General features: G+C 38.5%; 2 protein-coding genes across 2 annotated transcripts; one reads left to right on the top strand and one right to left on the bottom strand.

Moving 5' to 3' along the window:
• Positions 1-2346: 2346 nt before the first annotated feature.
• On the top strand, positions 2347-4127 carry LOC114565502 (GTPase IMAP family member 4-like). Its single transcript, XM_028593592.1, has 2 exons — positions 2347-2400; positions 2537-4127. The coding sequence occupies exons 1-2, from the start codon at positions 2376-2378 to the stop codon at positions 3475-3477; spliced, it is 966 nt and encodes a 321-aa protein (XP_028449393.1). The 5' UTR covers positions 2347-2375; the 3' UTR covers positions 3478-4127.
• Positions 4128-6404: 2277 nt separating this feature from the next.
• On the bottom strand, positions 6405-7542 carry LOC114566029 (GTPase IMAP family member 4). Its single transcript, XM_028594372.1, has 3 exons — positions 7524-7542; positions 6578-7420; positions 6405-6424 (listed from the first exon to the last, which is right to left on the bottom strand). The coding sequence occupies exons 1-3, from the start codon at positions 7540-7542 to the stop codon at positions 6405-6407; spliced, it is 882 nt and encodes a 293-aa protein (XP_028450173.1).
• Between the last annotated feature and the right edge of the window lie 3341 nt (positions 7543-10883).

The following is a 10883-nucleotide window of genomic DNA, read 5'->3' as shown; positions in this document are numbered from 1 at the left end:
ACAAACCGGCTCAACGCATGTGACAAAGAGGAGATACCAGACAGGTTAAAGTGCCATATAATGGTTTATTGTAAAATAAACAAGATAACAATTAGCAAAAGAATCATGATATGTGTGGAATAAATGGTATCAGTAGTGTGGGTGGTATGTGGGTGAGTGAAAGATGTGTGGATAAATTACAACTGCAAAAGAGGAGGAGGTGAACCGAACCCAAACCAGGAAATGTGGAGCCAAGGAGAAGGAGAAGTCAGAGACACAACAATGAGACATGACTTGCATAAATAGCCTTGGTTAAAGCCTACCCAGGTGTCCACCAATTAGCTAACGAACCAGCTCAGTCAGGAAAACCAGAGAAGCCAACATCAAGCAGAAAAGGGAGGGGTTGTAACACAGTATTAATTGATTTTAAGTTATTTATAATGCGGCTACGTGTTTTGCCATATCTCCTTAAGTGTGGTGTTATACGTGCCTCATTCCTGAGTGAAATTTTTTATGTTTTGAGCACATAACTACTGTATATTTTGCAAGAACATAACTACTGTATATTTTGCAAGAACATAACTACTGTATATTTTGCACATTACATTGCATATTTTATTGGCTTGCAAAGTAGTTATCCGTTGCTAACGTTGGCTAATTTATGTCAAAAAGCAGGCGCTAATGATTGTTAGTGCCAAGATATGGTTTCATTTTAAATACACTTAAAAAAATAAGGATATACTATGAACAGTGCAAACACATAACATGTGACAAGTCACAACAGTTACAACACCTCTGGTCTCCAGTGAAACCATATCTTGGCAGTAGTTGGCTAACATTTCTGCTTTATGAGATAAATTAGCGTTAGCAACAGATAGCTCCTTTTGCAATCTAATTTATCAACAGAATTCAGGTTAATAAAACACAGTAATGTAACGAAAGAATTAAAAACTACTTATATGTGGCTATAGTGTGACATGTAGGTAGGCCTACTGCTGTTAGGTCTCACAATGTGAGACCTAACTTCGCTACAGTGCTACGAGGCCTGTTCAGATGACATGTCGGCTCCTGTGTTAGTTAGCTAGATTGCTTGTGAAGGATGAGTCAAACTAACCTTAATCACACAAGGAGATATGAGTCAAACAAAACGACAACATTATAGTACATAAATATTAAGACCCTTTCTGTGATGTATATCTAAGTCAATAATACAAAATACTGACTGAAGGATAGTGACATTATTTAGCGGTAGCTAATCGGAACCCTGTGGGGGCTCTTGATCCTGTCTCTAAAACACTAAATTAGGGAAATAATGGTCTTAAAGATTTTTCAATGCCTAACATGGTAAGGTAAAAGCTAAACTTGTAACCACTGTATATTAGTTTGACTCCTCCTTTTACAAGCAATCTAGATAACTTGGCACACAGCCGACATCTGAACAGGCCTCGCTGCACTGTAACTAGCTAAGTTATGTCTTGCAATGTGAGACTGAACAGCAGGCCTACATTTGTGTCACACTATAGCCACATGTAAGTAGTTAAAACTTTAGTTACATTACCGTGTTTTAATCTGAATTATTTTGATAAATTAGCTTGCGAAGGAGCTCTTAGTTGCTAATGCTAGTTTATCTCAAAAAGCAGAAATGTTAGCCAATTACTGCCAAGATAGGGTTTCACTGGAGACCAGAGAGGTGTTGTAAGACTTGTCATGTTTGCACTGTTCATAGTATGTGTGTGTTTTTAAAATGAAACCATATATTGGCAGTGACATTAGTTAGCTACTGCTTTTTGACATACATTAGAGATAGCAACGGATAACTACTTCTGCCAGTCAATAAAATATGCAATGTAATGTGCTTACAAAATATACAGTGGTTATCTGTGCTCAAAAGTTTTTCGCACAGGAATGAGGCCTTTCCTAGATTATTTAAACCCTTAGATGTAGTCCCCCACAACTGAAATACACAGCTTGGTATTCATTTCCAAATAGAATCAGGTAGCCTGCTGCAGATGGCTTGTGGTTGACTTAAGTGGTCTCCATGTTTATGTACAACAGCATGACGTCTTTTGCCAATGCGGGTCAGTTTTGTTTTATTCTGTTAATTATGAACATGTTTACAAATTCCCTCAAATTTACTGCAATGGGTACCCACCAATGCAGTCGGCTAGTATGAAGTAGATTGGAATTGAATTAATCCGTCAAACAACATGTTGTAGCAGAGCGTAAATGAGTGTAGCAGAGCGTAAACCAGTGTTCAATTTCGTTTAATGTCCGTATTGTTTTATAGCTGTGGTATGATGCATGATGTCTTTATATAAGTGTTATTGCCAGTATTGCACACAGACTGACTTGACTTTACTTCTTCAGCTCAGCAGCAGAGCTGCTTTTACCCAACTATGGACTGCAAGTATGCCACAAACGGTAAGTCAACTGCCTTCATATTGTTTCAACTTGTATCTCAAGATTTATTTATAGATGGATTGAATGCCATAGCTCAAAATAATGAACCAACTTCAAAAGTTCTTGGCTGATTTCATTTGTATGTCCTTCCCATCAGAACTGACCAGATGCAATAATGAGGAGATCAGGATTGTGATGGTGGGGAAGACCGGAGTTGGGAAGAGCGCCACGGGAAACACCATTCTGGGAGAACAGAACTTTATATCAGAGTTTTCTTTTAAATCTGTGACTGAACACTGTAAAAAGGTTTTTGGTGAAGTGGCTGGACAAGCGGTTGCTGTTATTGACACTCCAGGTGTGTTCGACACCAGCATTGATGAAAAGAATACCAGTAAAGATATTGCCCACAGTGTTTCCTATGCTTCTCCTGGACCTCACATCTTCCTGGTCGTCATCAGACTGGGCAGATTCACAGAGGAAGAAAAGCAGACGGTGCAGAAGATTCAGGAAATCTTTGGAGAGGAAGCAAACAAATACAGCATGGTTCTCTTTACCCACGGTGACCTGCTCAAAGGGAAACCTATTGAGGAGTTATTGAAGGACAGCAAAGAGCTGCAGGAACTTGTGACCAAATGTAACGGCCAGTACCACGTCTTTAATAATGAACTGAAGGACCATTCTCAGGTCAGGGAGCTGCTCACCAAGATCAAAGCTATAAAAGAGAAGAACGGAGGAAGCCATTACACCAACGACATGTTCCAGAAAGCAGAGAAGGCGATTGAAAAGTGTAAACAACAAATCCTCAAAGAGAAAGAAGAGCAAATGCGCAGAGAGAGGGAGGAACTGGAGAAAAAAATAGATGAAGAGTTCTGGGAAAAAATGAAGGAAGAAGGGGCTGATGGAAAGAGGTTGGATAAGCTATGTGCAGCTCATGAAAGAGAAAAGGAAAGGGCAATAAAGAAACTAAAAGAGAAGCAGAAAAATCGAGCTAGATACGAGGCCGAGAACAGAGATGATGTACTTGACATTGTGGGTAAATGTCTTTCAGTGTTGCTTATGGTGGCTCACGTTGCAGTTCTTTTGGTGCAAAAGAATTAAGATTCCCATTCCAGTTTGTTTTTCTCATTAGGCCTGATTTGTAACATTAGCAGTTAATTTAGATTTTAATGTTTGACATTTGTCTTCCAAGATGTAGAACCATCCTTTAGGAGCTTGCTATTGGGACTGATCTGTTGTCAAAAAAAATGGCTCTGTAGACACATTTGAATATTGCAGTTAGCACTAACCATAACAACAAACCCATTGCCTTCCTGTGGCTAGATTCACAAAAGCCATTATGAATGCTTTTAATGTGAAGCAGCAGTAGTATGAAATGTTTAGTTACTTTTAGCAGTAACCTAATCCAGCTCTGGTGTGGCTGGAGGAGAGCTGGATAACATGCTGTGTATATTTCCATCCACTAGGTTTATAAAGGCAATTTGAACAAATGTGAACTTCGCTACTAATAGCATCCATGCGCCAAATCTTTGCCCATTTTAGAATTTGCCGGGACTTATGTAGAGTCAGATGCTGCCAAGATGTCACCATGGCTCTTCAGAAACTTATAGGTAATGTCACAGAGACTTCAATTTTTTTTATATTTGGTTCACAAAATATTTTGGTGGGTCAGAACCAAAATGCATGATCAAAATGTACTTTTATGTGATTAAACTCAAACCCCAATAAATTATTTTAAGTGTGCAGTTTAATTCATTTGACCAGTGTGTTTGTAAACCTGTATTGCTGCTGTCACGTTCTTACTCTTTTTAGTCTAGTCAAGTTTCAGTCGACTAAAAGTCTGAGCATTGTAGTCAAAATTATCCATGACTATTTTGTATAGTTTTAGTTGACGAAAACCGACTTGTTTTTTAAAGTCAATGAAAATTGTATTTCAGTTTCTTTTTTTAGTACTGCAATTCTATTTAACCCAGGCAACATAGTATATGTATCTAGTAGTATAGACAAAATGTTCTTTTAGCCAAACTCATTCAAACAAGGTTATCTTATTGTTACTTTATAGATTCAAGAATACATCCATTCCAGACACAGAAGATGCTCCGATTTGAATTTGCAACATTTATTTTACCAACCCAAACGTGTTAGAAGTACACACACAAATTTAAATGAATAAAAACAAATCAAATGGCATCACATGACAATGCCAGAAAAGAAAATTAATACATTCAAGTTGTACCTCCTTGTGGCAAAGAAATCCTGGGGTCTCATAAAACGGGGCTGAAAATGTGTGTACGCCAATTTTATTTACAGTATCATAACAAGTTATCTCGAGACACTTTACACTTAGTAGGTCTAGACCGCACTCTATAATTTACATAGCCCCAACAATTACAGTAATTCCCTCAAGAGCAAGTATTAGCAGTGGCTATTGCGACAGTGGCGAGGAAAAACTCCCAAAGGTTGTGATTTATGAATAAACAAACCAAGTAAATGGGAAAAACAATTACTCGTAATATCCAAGTATTGATGCCTAACGCACATTTTTTCACTCCATATCATCCACGTTACCATGAAGATGAAATCCAGCAGTGTTATTTGCGCTTGTACTGAGTGATAACTGTTCCATAAACACCTTCAACTCAAATCTTGAATAAAAATGTGTTCTTAATATTTAATCAGCGCTGTCTCGCCGTCACATTGTCCGCTACGGAGCGCAGGAGGAGGAGATGGCCCGACTGCATGGAATACAGAATAGCATCAAATACCCTAGCATTAGATAACGGCAGAGCACAGTGTACATAACTAAACCGTGCATATATCATCAAATGTCAAAGACTGAAAATACAGCCGTTAAGCTCTCGCGAAATCGTTACCCTTAATGTCCTTGTTATTGGTCCAAACTTTAATACTGTTTGTGACAAATCTGCATAAAGAAAAGTGTGTTTGCCTATTACACTTTCTTTCGTCTTCAAATTGTATCTCGGGGTGGGGGATACCACTAGTTGATGCTGTGTTGGCATTGTTGAAGTTAAACCGTTAAAACCCGGCTTATGTTTTGAAATCAATGTTTAATGGGGCCTGCAGCTAAAGTTAATCAAGTAACTACACTAATCAGCATTTGACTGCCTCACCCAAAACCTAGCTTCTAAAGAATTAATCAGGAGAATCAGGAGAAAAAGAGACTTCAGGGACCATGACGATGACTGGCTAAAGCTGAGCTCTTGGATCTATGTACTGAATTGGGTCCAGTAGAGAGGGCAACCCGCCGGTACCATGCTATCTCGGTCCAAATACAGGTACTCGCCACTCTGGGGGCAACCGGCTGTTTCTAGAGGGAAATGTCCATGGGCTTAAATCTGATCTAACAGTAGTGGGGGACAATAAACATAAAATTTCTGAAGAGCAATTTTTGAAGGGGACACAATTTATACAGCCTCAATTATACTCGGAGAGGACATGTGTACACAGAGGAATGCCTTAATACTATCATTAATGTAGCATGGAGACTGTACCATTATCCTTCTTTTCAGTGTTTCTCGTGATTTGATAAAAAAGCTGACTAAATTGACCAAAATATTCTGTTGAATGTTGGAGTTGTTGATTGCTTACCATTTTCTGCTGTACTAGGGCGAAAAAAATCCAAACATGACAATGGGGGAAAATAAATGTTATGAAAATGAAATTGTGAATTATTGTACTCTGGGCTACTTTGGTCTACTTAAATATGTGCTTTAACTGAGAATGAAAAATTCTATTTTGAGCATTCAAATTATACCTAAATTCATACATTTTTTTTATCATGGATCGAGGATTGTGGCTATTGTCCCCCATTACTAATAATTTAGTCAATTTACAACCGATTGCTTCAAGTCAGGTATGATGCTGAAGGAAAGATTACAATGACCAATAACTCTCTTAAAGCATATGTGGCATGTGTGTATTGTATGTAGAAAGACTTGAATTATCAGAAGTTATCCTTTATATCCTTTATTGAACAATAAAAAGTTGATTCCAAAAACACAATCACCTTACCATGCTGTACCAATGCCTTCTGAGACACAGATGAACATTTAATGGTCATCTCACACAGTTATTTACAGTGATGCAAGTCAAAATTTACACTGCAAACCAATGAGTTTCAGAATGGGTTTCAACATTATTTCAAAAAAAAAATTTGTTATCAGGTTATATATGTAATTACAGTTCTCAGCTTTCAATCTGGCCTGATATCCCTGCACATCTCTATATGTTTTTACTGCCGTCTCCAATTCTCTATTACGATGTACTAAAACCTTCTCTCTGTCAACATTCGCTTTGCTTATATGTTGCTCATACTTTTTCTCTAGTTTCTTCTTCATTTCCTCTACCTGTTTGCGCATTTGCTCTTCTTTCTCTTTAAGGATTCGTTGTTTCTCCTTTTCTATCGCCCTCTCTGCCTCCTGGAACATTTCAGTGGTGTAATGACTTCCTCCGTTCTTCTTTGTTATATTTCTGATCTTGTTGAGCAGCTCCCTGACCTGAGAACGATCCTTCACCTCATTATTAAAGACGTGGTACTGGCCGTTACATTTGTCTACAAGTTCCTGCAGGTCTTCGCTGTCCTTCAAGAACTCCTCAATAGGTTTCCCTTTGAGCAGGTCACCATGGGTAAAGAGAACCATGCTGTACTTGTCTGCTTCCTCTCCAAAGATTTCCTGAATCTTCTGCACCGTCTGCTTTTCTTCCTCTGTGAATCTGCCCAGTCTGATGACGACCAGGAAGATGTGAGGTCCAGGAGAAGCATAAGCAATGCTCTGGGCAATATATTTACTGGTTTCCTTTTCATCAAAGCTGGTGTCAGACAGACCCGGAGTGTCAATAACAGCAACCATTTGTCTATCCACTTCACCAATGGCCTTAACACAGTGTTGAGACAATGTGTTAAAAGAAAACTCTGATTTAAAGTACTGTTTTCCCAGAATGGTGTTTCCTGTGGCGCTCTTCCCAACTCCGGTCTTTCCCACCAACACAATCCTGATCTCCTCATTATTGTATCTGATCCGTTCTGATGGTAGAAAAACAAATTTCAAAACGTTTTTATATTCAACAGATTATGTAACTTCAACATGAGCAACTCTGACAGTGGACAGTTGAAGTTTAGTTTTTACCTGATGCAGTCGACCACATAGAGCCTTGAAAAAGTTTTAAGATTGAATGTTGCCTAGGTAGACTATGTAACAGAAGCACCTACTTTTATAATGCAGACAAGACTGTCCTCCTGGAGAAACATGCCCTGAGGCCATTTGTTAGCAGCAGTAATGACTCATATTTACATTTCTAGTCACTGTAATTATGAGGGGACCAAAGAAGAAAGTAAGGGAATAAATATGGGAACGTCAATTTGTTTTTTTAAGATGATTTTTTGGGGCATTTTTAGGCTTAAGACAGGAAAGTGGGAAGAGGAAGAATGACATGCAGTAAAGGGCCGCTGGCCAGAATTTAACCTGCGGCCGCTGCGGCAAGGACTGACCCTCTGTACATGGGGCGAATGCTTAACCAGGTGAGTTAACAGGCACCCCAGCAGCAGAAATTTTAAGGAATAAGGTGGTAGGATGGGCAGGTGGATGGGTCAAACAAACAAAGGACTTCAAGTTCCGAAAAAAAAAAAGCGCCACGTGTGTAACCTTCAGCAAGTGAAGTAACATCTGATTTGAACCCAAACCATTATCTTCTTCCAAACTTAACTAAGTAGTTGTGATGCCTAAGTAGTTTTTATTGCCTAAACATAACCAAGCTGCGACTATTTCACAACAGGAAAGACATTTTTAAAATCGTGACCTTTACGTTCAAAACCCTAACCCTAGTCCGAACATTTGTTGGTTTAGATATGAGGTCGTATTTCCACCATCACTAGGGGCGCAAATTTATGAAACACTCCTGTGGGCCGTTTTTTGATGGTAGGATCGTACAACCCATATCGTCCTATGGTTTGGAGGACTTGTACAGCAGCGTGACATCCTGACTTTGCGTAAACATTCACACCGACTTTCTTAAGCCAAGTGGCATGTTATTTGTACGCATTTTGAGCTATCCGCGTGTATGTCAACGCTGTATACAGCGGATGTAAACATACACTCCACTTGGTGTGTTATCGCCACTTGGCGTGTTATCACGAGAAGAACGTGTTATTGCGAAAAGAACGTGTTTTTGCAAAAATATAATGTTGGGGGACACAAAGGAAATGTCACATGCAGGACACGATCCCTGGTCTCCTGGATGAAAGTCCTGTGTTTGACCCATCCTCCCTACGCGGATTTTTGCCCTTTTATACTACTCGCTACGGCGTAAATTCATACGCATACGATAAACACGCTAAAAAGCAAGTTTGCGTCTTGATAACACGCCAATAATGGCATACCAATTGGCGTGTCATACATACGCCATTTCATGAGATCAGTCTGTGTACAGACTGAGTGAGTCAGAGAAATGTTCAGGATTTAAGAAACATTTTCTTCAACTAAGGACTGCTGAAGTTGGTTCATTACTTTGAGCTATGACATGCGATACATCTTTAAATAAATTTTGAGATACATGCTGCAACGTTATGAATACAATTGACTTACCATTTTCGGCATATTTGCAATCCTTATTTTGGTTAAGGAGAGAAGAGCAGGTCTGCTGCTGAGCTGAAGAATTGAAGTAAAGTCAGTTTTTCTGCAATAACACTTCCTGATATGAAGACATTAAATCATCTATAAAACAATGGTGCTGTTAGAGTGAATTGAAAACTGTGTCTTGCAATTTTGCTACAGTGGTTTCACAGGTTAGATTTGAATACATGTTTTTAATGTTTTTATTTTAATGTTTACTGTAATTCTATTAAAGTAAGGAATCTCTGGCTGTCGTTATGTTCATCAGCCATCTGTCATTCAAATATCTTGAACCGTTCGTCTGATCTACTTCTCATTAAATAGGTGAAGTGCTTGTTACCCAGTGCAGTGAATTTGGGTCAATTCCTAAACAGGATACGTTCATTATTAATATTCTGTGAATAAAACAAAACTTAACCGACCTGCATGCGCAAAACATGTCACATGCAGCACTCTGTTTGACAGAAGTAAACATGTAGACCCCTGAATTCAGCCACAAGCCATCTACAGCAGGCTACTCATTACTATTTGGAAATGTATACCTCTTCCCAACTCCGGTCTTCCCCACCATCACAATCCTGAGCTCCTAATTATTGTATTTGGTCAATTCTGATGGGATAGTTTAGCACTTTACATATGCATATGATTGTGCAACTTCAACATGGGCAACTTTGACAGTTGGTATTTGAAATTTAGTGTTTACCTTATTTAGTTATCACATGTTGGGTCTTCAAAAACATTTAAGACTGTAAGCTGTTTAGAAAGCCTAAATAGCAGTGGCCAGGTTAGCTCAGTTGCTAGAGCAGGCAAACATATCCTCCTGAGACCCAGCCCATTGACTTATGTCCACTTTAGTGGACATTTGAGTTTCATTTCTCTCCTTGGAATCTTTTGTGCAAGTCTCTTAATTCCTGCTGTACTGTACAGAGGACATCCTGGGCTTTTCAGTGATGTGTTATCAATCCAAAATGGACAGCATAGGAACAAGCACATTTTATGGAAAGATAAGAGATGAGTCAAATATTGTTTGTCTATGGTTTTGTTACTATGATAATCATATATTTTCTTGTTCATTAAGGTGTTAGGAATCATATATTGAGTTCTGATAGAAACTACATTATGTATCTTTTGAAAAATTTGCCATTTTATGAATGTCAATTATAGTGGACATCAGGACTATCTTCATGTAAATAATGACTCCACATCTACCAAATTTGTCTGTTTTCGTACTCAAATGATCCTGTTGTCCAGTACAGTGGACATTCTTTAAATAAAAATTAAAAAATTCAAATTGTAAGATGTTTTTATATATAAGTCCAAATATAAGTCCTAATGAGCAGCTTGCACAATTGACTTATACAGACGTTTTATGGGTTGAGGACGTTGGGGTTGGTGATGATAGCTAAAAGGCTGAATGTCTCTTATCTAAACTGCTAAAATCAGTTGAATATTTTAAAAGTGAAAATAATTTAGTTGGTAGGCACCTTTTTAACAGATAATAGTAAAATATATCACATGTCACAGGTCCAGGAGAAGCATAAGCAATGGTCTGGGCAATATCTTTACTGGTTTTATTATAATCAATCCTTGTGTCGAACAGACCCGGTGTGTCAATAACAGCAACCTTTTGTCCATCCACTTCACCAGAGGCCTTAGCACAGTGTTCAGTCAAAGATTTAGGGGAGAACTCTGATTTAAAGTTCTGTTCTCCCAGAATGGTGTTTCCTGTGGAGCTCTTCCCAACTCTGGTCTTTCCCACCAACACAATCCTGATCTCCTTATTATTGTATATGGTCAGTTCTGATGGTAGAAAAACAAATTGCAAAATGTTTTCATATTCAACAGATTATGCAATTTCAACATGGGCAACTCTGACAG

This window comes from Perca flavescens, chromosome 12 (assembly GCF_004354835.1).
Source record: "Perca flavescens isolate YP-PL-M2 chromosome 12, PFLA_1.0, whole genome shotgun sequence".
Lineage (NCBI taxonomy): Eukaryota > Metazoa > Chordata > Actinopteri > Perciformes > Percidae > Perca > Perca flavescens.
The sequence above is the reverse complement of the archived record's forward strand: the minus strand, read 5'-3'. Positions and strand labels throughout refer to the sequence as shown.